Genomic DNA, 14,735 nt, shown 5'->3' with positions numbered 1-14,735 from the left:
AAAGACACTTCCGGCACGTATTAGGTACAATATTTTTCTTACAATCCTGCAGAAAACTACAATGAGAACATTTTACAGAGTGAACAAACTACAATGAGAGCATTTTACAATTAGTGTTTATGTCATGCTATTTGTAGATGAAGGGGTTACAATAGAAAGCCAGTCAATTAAATTTCTTGCAGGTGGGTTGTCAGTTGAGATTTTAGACGTTGTCAAAATATTTTTCTTAGGATTACTACCATACTACTCAGGCAAAACACAGTTCATTTAAATTGTAATACATTAACAAGTAATTAAATAGTCACTTAAACTGAACATGTAAAAAAATAACTAAATATAACGTATAATTAAACTATAATAATTTAACGAAAGACATTAAATTATCAATGCAATCAAAAACGCGCGGTAATAGTATATTCTATATTAAGAGCGGAAAGTACTTTCGGCTCGAAATATGACGATATTTGTTCGATGACTGCTGTGGGGTGGAGTAGAAGGACAACTCACATCATTTTCGTAGCTCGAACTCATTGTCACCGATAAATCACTTTGACGGAATGCCTTTATTTCAAACAGGTTTGTCAAGCGTTGTTATAAAAACGCCGAAAAAGTTGGTGAGTAGATTGTAAGTAGAAAGCGAAAACGCTCTAGAGCAGAAAATGATTCACTTTCTGCTCTCGCGCGGCGAATAATCACTTTCTGCTTTTAAATGGAAGCGTACATGAGGTACTTTCAAAGTCAGTCGTCGAAAAAGTACTTTACCGCACTAGAGCGGAAAAGTGCTACTTCTGCCATGAAAAATCGTGCGGCAAAGCACACGTCAACGTCAAGTAGTAGTCCATTTTTCTCAAAGTGGAGGTATATATGTAAAAAAGTGATGGGAAAGGCTCTATGATCAGCCGTTTTCGAGATATTTCATTTCCTTCAAAAAAAATTTTGGATCACTTCTACTACTTTGCAAGATTGTTCGTCGACGACAGGCAACGTTCATCGTATCGTTGTTTCTTCCAGCATTTTCTCGTGGCCTCATTTATTAAACATTTTTTTCCCGAAGTGCTTATGTATGTACCTACATATGTTATAGTTTCCGACAAAACAGCTGCTTGTACTGCTTATTGGAACACCCTGTATTTTATTAAAATGCAATATTCAGGAATGATGGAGCATCAAGTGTAGCTACAGCTGAATGTTATAATCCATGGACAAACACTTGGACTTCGATAACTTCAATGAGTAAGTTTAGTTTTAATGGGAAATATTCATGTCAGGTATAATTCAAAACATGCAACATTTTCGAAGACGGTTTTAAAATGCCATATTATTATGTATTGAATATGATCTGTACAAAAAAAGAATAAGTCGAAAAAAGGAAAACCAGGAATATTTTTTTAGTTTGACATTTTTATTAGGCCCTCTAGAGGTCGTCTTTTACGAAGGTTGACTTTCTATTTCTGAAGACCATTCGTTTTTCCTACTCGGGTGCGATAAAGTCCACTTTTTCGCACCCAAATGAGTGCCGAAAAGTGCACTAGGAGTATCTTTCCACACTAGTGCGGTAAAGGTACTTTTTCGTCCCTTTAACTGCAGCCAGTCTCGTGCGGGAATAGTACCACTTTCCGCACTTGTTAGGTAAATAACTATTCCAGATATAGCTGACGTCCTTTTTTGCAACTCAACTCACCCTTTCTAACTTTGTATCATTTTTAAACCGAACATATTGTATACCGTGTTCATTGATTAGATTCAGTGTGTGATTGCAGGCTCTGGTAGATATAGTTATTATTCTAACAAGTGTAGAAAGTGCATGAGACTTGCCCGCACGCTCACGACGAGCGTAGTGGCTTTAGTCGAGTCAGGTGCGGGAAAGAGCTGCATTCTGTTTGCCTATACATTATGAATAAATAATACCTTCGAAACGGTATAGGATATAGTGTTGATAACAGCCTGAGGGCATTATAAGCGGGCGTTATCATAACGCCCTGAAACCTTTTTTAATACTAGTAATGGCATTTTTATTCCTCCATGCTATAAAAACTTCGTATTTCCTATCCTAGGATGCTCTTGACTTTTTAGGTAATAAACCTTCGTTAGTTTTGCTGCATTTTCTTATATATTTTCTAAAATTTCGTCCAGATTTTGCCATTTTCACTAACTGACAGAACTATCAAAGTTACATCATTCAGGTAAAATAAACCCTAAACAACTTACCGGTAACGGTATACCTTAGTTTCCAATGCCAGAAATAGTAAATAATTGCTGAATTAGGTGAAACATAAAACTTTGTATGCACTACAGGCGTTAGGGAGAGTATAATGTCCGAAAAATGACCGAAACCTTCAGGACATTATGTTCTCTCTAACGACCTTGGTACATAAATAGGTACTTAGGCATCTATTTTATTATTCTACCAAAAAATAATCCAAATATCTGCTTAAGTGATCAAAATTAACACCAAATCCATTAAAATTATTTCTAGGAACCAAACGCTCCCGTTTGGGTACTTGTTCCTTTGACGGCTTAATTTACGCTTGCGGAGGGCACGATGGTGATTCCAGTCTCAGTTTAATGGAAAGTTTTGATCCATTGACTGGGATTTGGAACAGTTGTCCTGATATGAACTTTCAAAAGGATTGTTGCAAAATTGCAGTTCTCGGTAAACTCGCTTTCCTAACATTTCAATTTTATTAGATATTTTATAACAGAATCCTTACAGATAGTTCTCTCTATGCTATTGGTGGGCGTAACATTTCCCAAGCAACGGTTGAAAGGTTTGTTTATTTTTCTGAATATTTAGTAGTGTTAATTAAAATGTGTTCAATGTAGATATGACCCTCGAGAAGGTAAATGGGATTCAGTGCCATCAATTTCAACTTCAAGGTATAGATGTGGAGTAGCGGCTTTAGATGGCAATTTGTACTGTATAGGAGGTAATTTTCAGTATGCATTAAGATTACCTTTACTATAGCATAGCATAATATTTAACGGACTCAGGACGTGACACTCGTGACAGAGTTGATGTTCTAAGTAATGGGGAACGATTGAACCTACGGATGATGAGTTGGGAACCTGTTACGCCAATGCACACCGCAAGGTACTTACTACATGCACAACTAAATTGCACACTTATTTTAACTTAACCTAATTATATTTCTTTCTATAAGGTTCGGGCATGAATTAGTATCATTGAATGGTCGGTTATTGGCTGTTGGAGGTTTTAATAACCGTAATGAGAGCTTAAATTCGGTGGAAGAGTTTGATATTAAAACCAACGAATGGACATTAGTCACAAGTATGCTTTCCGAAAAAGGTGGATTAGGAGGAGCAGTGGTGGATTTCGTCGATTTAGAGCACGTGTTGAGACAAACTAGTACCTAGTTAATGAGAACAATGTGATATGTACAGGACGTTAATTATTTTAGCAGATTATTAGGCTAGTTGCTATATTACAAAACCAAAGCTTTAATTTTGCAAAAGAAAAACGAAGCAGTGTGTTCCCGTAATATCGTATTTCGGTAGGTTAATAGAGTCCTCTATTGGAAACAATACAATCTCTGGATTTACATTTTGAATATTGTAGACTGTAGATTCTAAGCTATTCTCAGTTCTAAATCGAGTACCTATTGTCATATAGTAGCTTTATTTATTACAAACCATCTGTAAAATCATCAATCACATAATTATAATGATATTTATGTTTCACCTATACATTATGAACAAATAATACATTGAAAACGATGTAGATTATAACAACCTGCGGGCATTATAATAACGCCCGCTTATAACGCTTCAAAACTTTTTTTAATTAGCTTTTGCTGCATTTTCTTTTATATTTAAGGCCGAAACTTGTCACTATGTTCTCTCTAATGTCCTTTAGTACATAAATAGCTATAATATCGACTGATAATTATAATGCACTATCGCACATCTGTCTCTCAATATTTTACTTATTAGTTCTTTAGACTAGTGTCAGTTAGGTTATACCTTGAAATACTGTTTTATAATTAATAATAATAATAATAATCCATTTACATCCGCATAATTTATTACAAACCGCCCCATTATGATCGTACCAGAGTAAACAGGAGTCAAAAGTTAATCCCAGCATCTTCGATGTCCTAGAAGAAGTTATAGCACGATCAGAATCCTCAAACATAGTCGCTCTCTCCGACAAAGCTCTGTTATTGGAGAAATGAAGAAAGTGGGTCTTGCTTATATTGAGATTTAATTGATTCTTATCGGACCACAACATAATCCTATTATAAACCAATTCGGTTTTTGCAATAGCGCCTTTAGAGCTCGCATCTAAAATAAGGATATTTGTGTCGTCAGCATATGCCGTAACAAAAACATCCCCAGCGACCCCATTAATAAAACTAAATTATTAATTTACTAAATTATCAATTACTGATCCCTGTGGCACACTTTTAGTTAAAATGGAATATTTGCTTTTCTGGGCATTCACTGAAACGTGTTGTTTCCTATCTTGGAGGTAAGACTGAATCAAATTGAACCCAATTGTACCTCGAAAACCGTATCTATACAATTTGGCAAGCAAAACACTATGATTTATCACATCAAAAGCACGAGAAAAATCCACGAAAAGACCAATAGCGGACATCCTGCTGTCCAAGGCGTTTGGCTTTGACTCAAGTTTTCAAATCAGCTGTCAAAAGTGACGCTTATTTATTTCTTGTTTCTATGACAACACTTGAATGTTTTTTTTTTCTTTATTTTATTTTTAATAATTTTTTACCGTTAATTTATAAATTAGTTCTTTAGTCGTTAGTTATTTAAATGTGTGTGAAAATACTGAAAAACTAATTTGTTATTCGGTCTATATCTGTTACTCATTGCAAGTTTATATTTCAGTTATTTGTAGGAATAACTATAGACATACTTATAATGTAGTAAATGTTTAAAAAGAGACATTTTTTAAAAGTTATATTCAATTATGAGTTCCATTTAAAATACGTAAGTTATGTCAATTATTGAGAAAACGGAAGGCAGTAGCAAAAAAATAAGCACGCCACTGGAATCACATATAAAAAGTGATTTAAGAATGTGTTGGTTGCACTTCGATATTTTAATAAACAAAAAAGTTTTCAAAAAAGACGAAATTCGAAAAACGCATCTTTTTTCAAAAATTGAGCTCTAGACATGCATACTAGTTTTTTTAGCCAAGAAATGGGGTTTTCCTGTCAAAAAACACTAAATCCGGGCACTCTGTATAGTGTGTCCAGGATAAGCAGCGCCACTATGGGGATCTGGAAAACGGTTAGAATTACAGATTTGGTTAAATGGGAGAAAAGTTGCGTAATCATGGTCTTATGAATTTTTAAGCTCATTTAAGTTGCCATTTGCATGTGACAGTTCAAATTGCAAATTGTCACAGTCAAAACAAGACTTAACTAAGTCAGCTTAGAAATACGTTGGTGAAAATAGTCCTTAATAAAATGACATGTAGAAAACATCGGCTTTTTTTCGGTTTTTGAGATATTTTGCAAAAACTGAATTTTGTAATTTTACGTTTTATTTTTTGTAACGTTAATATTGGACCTAGACCAAAACTTATGAAACTTCTCCGCAGCATCTTTTAAAGCTCTTTTAAGTGGCATTATCAGTTTTCCATTCCGACGTTTCCTCTTTGCGGAACCATCCTCAATTTTATTTTATTAAATACGGTCCTGATGTTTTTATGTTAGATTTTGAAATCCCTTTTTATTCCGAATTCAATAACGTATGAAACTTTTTTTTTTATTTAAATTTTTCTTAATTTTGGGATCGGATAAAACTGTTTTTTCTCGTCTTATTTTTAAGTTCAAATTAATAATAACCATCTAAATAACCTGAACAATTTATTGGCATAGACAATTTTTAATTAAAAATAAAATAAAAAATAATGTTCAAAGCCGTAATATAGGACTTTATTAAAATCAAAAAACAGAGTAAAACGCATTTAAACCATAAAGTGTCATACATAATTGAATTCGGAATAAAAAGGCCGCATTTAAAAAAAATTAGGTTGATGATGGTACCGCAAAGACGAAACGTTACAAAAAATAACTTATAGTGCCACTTTAACGAGTTTTTTAAAGTTTCTGTGGACAAGTGTCATTAGTTTTGGTCCAATATTAACGTCAAACAAAATTAAATGTTAAATCGAAGATCCCCATAGTGGCCCTCCTTATCCTGGACACTTTGTATACGTCACGTGAATAAAAATTCAATTTTTAAACTGGCAACATTGTAAAGGCAAAGTGGCACTGGTCAAAAACAGTCACATGGCCATAAAAAAGGTAATTTAAGTTGTGAAAATTTGTTAAATGAAATTTAGACAGTGGTAAAAGTTTAAATTGCATAATACATGTAACGTGGTGCCCGGAACTGTTGATGAAGCAGGATCGGGGTGCCTCCGACGCTTCTGTCAACCGGACCTCTAAAGTTTGTAGTACCCGAGAGGGAGGACTGGGAATTCTCTCAAAATTCTATCCTCCAGTCGCATGGAGACGTCTCGTTTACAGATGGATACAAAACCGTGACAGGGGCAGGTGTGTATAGTGCCACTTTGGGGACGAGGCTTAGCTTCCCTCTTGGCTGCCACTGTACCATCTTCCAAGCCGAGGTCTTCGCGATCATCCGATGCGGAGAGTTCATTTTAAACTCACCGCTACGCCGGAAGAATATATTATAATAACTGCAATGTTTCCAAGCGTAAGGATTGATTCTGGACGAGAGGAGGGTTTAGATGCTGAAATTGAAGAAAATGTTCTGGATATAGCTGAAGAGAATCCTGGAGTTAGTGCGAGGCGGATTGGTGTTGAACTTCAAATACCATCACATGTGGTCGTTTGTAAGACGCTTAGAAAAAACGGTTTAAAGCCTTTCCACGTTCAACCAGTTTAAAGTCTTCAAGAAGGTGATTATGACTTAATGGTTTAATTTTGTTAATGGATCCAACAAAATCGAGACCTCCACAGATACATTTTATTTAGCGATGAAGCTCAGTTTACCCGCGATGGAATTAACAATTATCACAATGAACATCTTTGGTTCGATGAAAATCCTCAAGCCACGTTTGAACGAAACTTTCAACATCGATTCAGTATTAACGTGTGGTGTATAATGCTCAAAGACCAATTGTTTGGTCCTTTTGTATTGGATGGACGTCTTACTGGATATGGAGATTTACGGTTTTTGGAAGACCATTTAACGAACATGTTGGATGATGTTCCGCTAATTGTTCGACACCGAATGTACTTTCAGCATGATGGAGCACCGCCTCATTTTAGTCGCAGGATGCGTAATTTCTTGGATAATCGTTTTCGTGATCGTTGGATTGGCCGAGGAGAACCTCATGCTTGGCCACCGAGATCACCAGACTTAAATCCACTGGATTATTGCCTTTGGGGGTGGATGAAATCACTAGTATACGAAACAAGAGTAGAGACCGTGGAAGGACTCCGCAATCGAATTTTCAATTCCGTAAATATTATTAGAAACAATCCCCAAGAAATTCAGCGTACCACTCGACAGATTAACAAGCGTGCTGCAGCTTGTATTGAAGTTGGTGGAGGTATTTTCGAAAATATTCCAAATTAGTTTAGTTTTGTTGTTTAGACCACAATTATTTGTTTGTATTGATTTTAAAATGAAAAACAGTCACAAAAAAGAAAAAACCTAAGGACCAATTATTTCAGCAACGGTTAATATGGGTTCATTTATCTTATTTTAACCTCCTGAACGCATTCCTAAAATATTTCCCTTTCCTCCCGAAACCCTGTATAAGTAACTTTCCTTTATTTTTCGTAAAAAAAAACGATCTACGCAAAATTAAAACAAGAATGACAAACAAAATTTAATAATAAAATAGGTTTGATATAATTCTGCTATTCACAATATACATTTAGAGAAAATACCTCGAAATATTTACGAAAAATGCGAGTAGAAAAGTATATTTTAGTGACTGAAGTGTGTACATCATTGTATAAAAATTACTAAATGTTAAGTGGACTAAGCTAGATAAGCCGTTAGAAAAATCACAAAGTTAAGGAAATAACACAATGTTGAGTTTACTAAATAGAAAGTTAAGGCATGATTTACAATAGTGACGTGGCAATGGAAAGAATTCAGAGATTCAACTTACCTGTTATAATAAAAATTCAAATATACAAATTATGCTCACAAAATATGTACATGTACTTACAATTGTGACCTAAATAAATTTATACAATTTCTTTACCCCGGTTAGAAAACGCGAAAAAAAAAAGTCCTCATTAAGGCAGATTAAGTGTTTCACAAAGGTACCACAAAATTTATCAAATCAAATCTATACCTTTTTAGTAACTTAACAGGGACATTGAAAAACTAGGCCCTAAACTTACGTTGAAAATAAATAATAATAAGTCACAAATTGCATATATCACTACAGATTACTGGACTGTATGAGCGATGAAACCTTTCGTTGTTTTTTGAGTCCATTTAATGTCTGGTCACGTGGCTATTTGACTGCAAAAAAAAAAATATAAACATTCAGATTACAAATACGTTTTTAATATTATCGCATAATATACTGGACGTTTCTTTGAACAAATGCATTTCTAAATATATCAAAACGTTATTTAAAACTTAATACTAATTAAACCTTCATTTCTTATTTCCGGTGTTTGAATTGATGTCAACATATTCCTTCATCACTCGTTTTTAGTGTTTCTTTATCCTGTAAACATAATCAGTTCATCAAAAGTTAAGGTAATACCTATTTATTTTGAAATGATTTAGTATTATTATTCAACAATAAAATAATACACATCACTACTTGACGGCTTCCTAAATTAAGCCATTAAAAGCCCATACCAGCTAAAAGTAATAACAAATAGTATACTTGTAATTAATTGTTGAAGTCATTAAACAAACATTTTCAAAGTTTTAAATTATGTCTGCGACTTTTTCCCGTCTAGAACCAGAAAGTCACACCAACAGGCTTACACCACAGCTAGTTTGAGACCTAAAAAATAGTTGTTTGTATACCTAGGCCGTCAAATAGTTATTTGTATACCTAGGCCATGAAATGGTATTTTTTCGGCCGAAAGAAAATTGGCGTCCGAGGAAGACAACAATCTTGAGAACGAAAAAATTATTTCACGGCCGCGGTGTACACAACCTTTTTTGTTCAAACGATATTTAGTTAGAAATTCCTAATTTTTGATAAATAAAATGAGAAGGGTCTAGCAATCACGGTGACGTTTATTGTTATGTTTGCTGGTTATGCATTGTTGATGTGACGTTAAATAATAAACTGACTCTTCTCAGAAATATTTTCTATTTTTTTTAAAAACGCGAAAATGAAATTGGTAGACGAAGATTGCTGTACTGGATGGGTGTACTGCTGTAATTGGTGCACACAGTGGACACATAGAGAAGTCATAACCAGCAACTATAAGCGTAGACGGCGACATGGTGATTGTGAATTTACTTTTTCCCTGTATTTTTTTTTCGGCCGTAAAAGTGCATTTAACGGCCGCTAAACAGTACGTGAAGTGAGTACTTCGCGTCCGTTTGAACAAAAATGTATTTTTTCTACAAACATTCAATAATGATGCATTTTTCGGTTCCAAATCTCAACGAAAAGTTACCCTTTACTGAGGAGTTTACTTTATCGAATGATTGCTGCGCTCCAGTTTGTGTCGCGCAGCAAACGTCATTCTCAGAGCATAAAAGTCATGGTTTGCGCGCTTAATACATAAATAACTATAAAATCTTAAAATCCATTATGGTTTACGACTTCATTTTTTATTTATCATAACCTATATCTGTCTGCAACGGTTTTCAAGATATTGACGTTTGAAAAATAATATTTTTAGGTTTTGGAAAAATTAGCTAATTCGTGCGCGGTGTTTTTATAGTGTTTTCTCTCGTTTGTGCAATTTTTGCACAATAGGTTTTTTTAGTTTCCTTCTTTAGCTTTTGGCTGGGTTTTACAAAGAATTTTGTCACTATGAGCAAGACGGGATGTGCCATAAAGGGGTGCAGCCCTTCAAAACATTCCCGACGATTTCGTTTTCCTAACCCGGAAAAAGACAGTGTTACCTTTTCACTGTGGAAACAATTTTTAGGACGATTTATTTTACTTCTTATAGTTAATAACATAATGATTTATAGCAGGTAAGATCTCAAGTAAAGTTTATTTTTATTCATTACAATGTTAAGGTAGTAAGAGGATTACTATAAGAGGTTTTCAAGGAGGCAAAATAGGTTTAATGATTTGTAGAACTCAATATAGCTTCTTAGTTTATGACGATTATTTTGGTAAGTTTAGTGGAAAACTAATGTATTCTTTTGTATAGTGCAAGTGTTTAAGTGCGTTTAAACAGCACTATGACTTCAAAGTTAATAAATGTATTATGTATCTGTTTTATAACCCTAGTTTTGCACTATACCTAGGTACTACTAGTAGTAGTACTTAATAGAAATAATGTAAAAAGTATGTGTATGTATGTTTTATGTATAAAGTATAGCTTTATGATCTATTCTTAACTATATAGTCTTAAAGTCTTGGGTTTAGTAAGTTGGTGCAAAAACTTACTAATCAAAAGCTTATTATTTTTGTAGAGTATATGTTTTGTATGTTCATTTCCTTAAAATATATATAATATATTTTGTATGCACTGGACTTTGTTTTATTTACCTGTTTCTTGACCCAAAACCATGAAATAAGGACTTAATTTAATTCAAAAAGACTGAGTTTACCCGTGCGTCATCTCCCTATGATTTAGAAGTAGACATGCATTATTGACTTAACTTAACTGTAAGTACTTTCATAATATTATTATTAATATTTTTATTTTTTTTATGTGGCTGTCACGATCTAACCAAAATTGGCACAATTACTAACTAACCTGTTTTGAACAAAAAGTGGGAGTGGTTATTATGGTTTTTATTTAGCCATTTAGTTTTTCCTAAATTCGGAATTACTTACTATTACAGTATTTTTTTAGAAAATGCCTGAAAAAAATTCTCCACAGACAAGCCCAGCAGTTAATTCTTAACCTTTGTGAATATTTTGAATTGGAAAAAACCAATGGAGGACCTTTAGAAGCTTTATCATCTGTTCAGGAAGAAAATAAGAAATTTTAAGACCTTACATATTCTTACTGATGTATTTTTTGATACTAGAAGGTTGCAGCTGCTTTGAAAATTTCCCGCAAAACTGTTTATTCGATTCGGAAAAAGCAAGCAAGTAATCTTATGATTTCCTCACCTAGAAAACGTAAATCGAGATGTTATCGACGGGCCAAGACCACTGATTTATCTGAAAGCATTAAAATGGATGTTCGAAATACATTATATGATATGTACAACGATAGTATGTTAATAATAGTAAAATATATCTACTTTTGTAAGAAACATCTATTAACATTTCATTGTTTCCAGAGACTGAGATTTTTGGGTTGCATTATAGATTTTTCATAAAAATTTCTTGAAACATTAATAATAAAGTCAGAAAAAATAAAATAAGCGTCTAAAATGTTTTCCAGCGGGTTTAAAATAAAATAAGTGGATTGCAACCTGAAAATGAGATATGAGATACTACAGCATCACTCAGAATGTCTTACTGAATTTTTAATTTGTTGTATTTATTTTAGAGAAACATGTAACCATCCAGAACCTAAATCAAGAGCTTAAAGTTAAAGAAATACTACATATTGGTGATACATCTCTGCGAATTTTGGTAAATAAATTAGGTTTCAAATTTAGACGGAATTCTATGATCCAAACGAAGACTTCTCGTAAATAAAAAATGTTATTTCGGTCCAGATATTTTTGATTTGCTTTGGTATAAGGTTGTTTTAGTGCAAATTTGCAGCCAAAGATCTCTACTTTGTTACTGACAATACACGCAAAATTTTAAACGCGACGAAGCTTTAGACACGCCCTTTTCTATAATATGAACACAACAGGTTTGTTGACGAAAACTTGATTTGATTCATATGATTATAAATGACGTAGCCTTCGTGACGCATGGGTAAACTAACTCCGCGAGAACAGTACACTGCTTCACCGTGTTAACACGGAGATTAACATCTATCTAGTTGTGTTAATGCTGTTGTCTATGCTCCTAATCTAAATGAGATAGAGCAAAATAGCTTGCATGTCCCTATCTTAACTTTTTGAGAACTATCATTTGGTTGACAGCCAGAAGTTGACACCTACTGCCAGTAAAACCGGAGGTGCAAAAATTGAGCATGCTAACTTTACTATATGTTACCAAACTTTCAAAACTTACCTATCGGTAGTTTATCTTATATCGATCGATGTCTTTCGTCGTGAGACACCCTGTACATGTTATTCTTAATGATATTGTTGCATGCATATCAGTTGTTTTTTTTTTGTTTGTTCCAATTAGTTTAAACAAACAAATTCAATCACCTACTGTGTTTCAGAAACGTAATCCAATCATTTATAATATGAAATGGAATACGTTGTCTTAAATTACTTTTCGCGCGTCACTTTTTCTAGCCTAACACCCAGTGTATTATGCTAATAACTTCACACAATCCTAGTGGTTAAAATCAATTTGGTTAATCATTCAAAAAAATTAATTAAAGCCAGGGTTAACGGCGTCAAACATAACAAAACACGCTTGATTTACTTGAATCGTTCAATCAGAAAAACAACGACGTGGTCGAATAACCGTACTCCTCAGAATCTTCCAGAAGCTTTTCTCTGCCTTCGGGCAAAGCAAAGTTAGGGAGATCCTCGATTTTTAACGACTGGGAACGTCTGAGATAAACCCGTTTCAGAATAAATATTCAGGGTGTTTCATAATATTCAGGATATGGCAGCTCGTCCAAAAATATAAAAATGAGTTTCTATTAGTTTACCCTCTAAAAATGGTGCCTTTTAGAGCTACAGCGTGTTACAATTGATAAAAAAAATTAGTTTTGGAGCACAAGATGGAGCACCGTCCAAAATGGTCCCTACACGAACCTCGAGGGTCCAAACTAATTGCGCGCTTTTGCAAACGGAGAACAGCCAGAAACAGGCTGGCCGAGCAATTCCCTCAAAAAGCAATGCCGTACCTCAAGTGAGACTCCACAATTGAAAAGTATATACTCTTAGCAACCCGAGATCCTAGCGTTTTCCTTGTGCTTCTAACAGCATAGCAAGAAGCAGTCAGTTCCCCTTTTAATTGCAAAACATGCTGGTCAAATTTAAGTCCCTCATCCAACCTCAGTCTCAAATAACTTCGCCGATTCCAAGCTCGCAATTGTTGTGAATAGAGCATTTAAAGTTTATTATGTTAGTTTTCCCCAGATTTAAAGTAAGGGAATGAGTCGAACACAACAATTTGACTGCAGCCAGGTCTGAGCACCATTTCAACCAACACTAGAGGATTTCTGTGGCGCCACACAATCGCAGTGTCATCTGCAAAAGATATATATCTTCCTTCTTTACTTCTTTTTGTATGTCAATGATTTACCCGACACCAAAAACCAGATTGGACACAAAATCGATCCCAGCAACAAGCTCTCCTCTACCAGACTCCTCATCCTGAAATCTGAACCTGTGATCTTTCAAACAAACTTGATCTGAACCAGTCCTCCGCACCTCTCAAGCTTCACAAGTAAGGTCAAATGGGAAACACAGTCGAAGGCTTTAGTGAAGTCAACAAAGACAGCTGACACCACCTCACCCTCATTTATACCCACATACAGGACCCCAAACATAGTGCCCAAACCCGACTGAAAACCAAATTGAGTCGGAGAAAGAACCCCATGCTTCTCCAAGAAACCGTTGATCCTTTTCCTCATAATTTTCTCAATAATCTTGCCCATCGGGGGCAGCAAAGAAATCGGCCTATAACTAGAAGCCAAGTCTCTATCACCACCCTTGAACAATGATAGTACTGTTGCAGACTTCAAAAAAGAAGGAAAGTAACCGCAAAGAATCGATTCGTTAACTGGAAGTTAACGATTCGTCAGGAAGATGCTCGTAGATTTTGACAGATACTCCGTCCCAGCCCACTGCACTCTTATTTTTTATTTCAGCAAAAGTGATTCTTAATTCTGCGACATCCACTGGTACGAAACCTGAAACGGAAATACGTCCACCGAAGGATCGCGACAATAATTATAACATTCACTGAGTTGGCATTGCTCGGAGCAATGGAGTTGTAAAAATTGAGTGTCTCAGCAGGCAAATCGACCCTCGAGCATACTCCATCATGTTTTGCTCCCCTAAACTGATTAACAATAGACCATATTTCCATTTGCTTATTGCTAGCCCTATCAATCCTATTGCTGTATACAAATAAATTGTTAGTTATAAAGTATTTTTCAAGTTTGTGTAGACATCTCATATTATTAGAGGACGTCTTTAGTCCTTTGGTAGTCCAAGGCTGCTTTTGTATTTTATAGCCCTCAGGGGAAAGGATCTGTTAAAAATAGATTGAAGCCTTGTATGGAAGTTAAGCAGCAAGCTATTGCCATGAATGGCAGTCCATTCCACCCTGAATTGGTAAAATTCGTTTTTGTGAACAAACATTGCAATTTCTTATTAGTTTTCCTCTTGGGCTTTGCAAGATTGAAATTAGAAAGCACGGCCTCATGGTCCGAGAGAGCCGCATCTTTAACAATACAAACAACCGAACTATCGCAGAGGTTAGAACACACATAATCAATATTAGAGGACGTCAGCTTAGCCAGTCCCCTGTATAACTCCTGACATGCATTGCA

At 34.8% G+C, this 14,735-nt stretch overlaps 1 protein-coding gene and 1 long non-coding RNA gene across 3 annotated transcripts in view; one reads left to right on the top strand and one right to left on the bottom strand.

The window, feature by feature from the left end:
- The window catches only part of LOC145726388 (kelch-like protein 17), a 32,495-nt gene extending 28,469 nt beyond the window's left edge, over nucleotides 1-4,026 (top strand). For both annotated transcript variants that reach the window (XM_081975432.1, XM_081975433.1), the window contains exons 10-15: nucleotides 1,154-1,233; nucleotides 2,477-2,653; nucleotides 2,714-2,768; nucleotides 2,824-2,927; nucleotides 2,992-3,091; nucleotides 3,162-4,026. In XM_081975432.1, the coding sequence (XP_081831558.1) occupies nucleotides 1,154-1,233; nucleotides 2,477-2,653; nucleotides 2,714-2,768; nucleotides 2,824-2,927; nucleotides 2,992-3,091; nucleotides 3,162-3,375 (730 nt within the window). In that variant the 3' untranslated portion in view covers nucleotides 3,376-4,026. The remainder of the gene's footprint in view (nucleotides 1-1,153; nucleotides 1,234-2,476; nucleotides 2,654-2,713; nucleotides 2,769-2,823; nucleotides 2,928-2,991; nucleotides 3,092-3,161) is intronic.
- A 3,804-nt stretch (nucleotides 4,027-7,830) lies between these two features.
- Nucleotides 7,831-13,196, bottom strand: LOC145726407 (uncharacterized). The gene is made up of 2 exons (XR_014177596.1): nucleotides 12,650-13,196; nucleotides 7,831-8,505 (listed from the first exon to the last, which is right to left on the bottom strand). It is a non-coding gene; the product is annotated as an uncharacterized LOC145726407 (long non-coding RNA).
- Between the last annotated feature and the right edge of the window lie 1,539 nt (nucleotides 13,197-14,735).

This window comes from Ips typographus, linkage group LG3, assembly GCF_016097725.1.
Source record: "Ips typographus isolate SLU linkage group LG3, UJ_Ityp_2.0, whole genome shotgun sequence".
Taxonomy (NCBI): Eukaryota; Metazoa; Arthropoda; class Insecta; order Coleoptera; family Curculionidae; genus Ips; species Ips typographus.
This window is presented reverse-complemented; position numbering and strand designations above follow the sequence as displayed.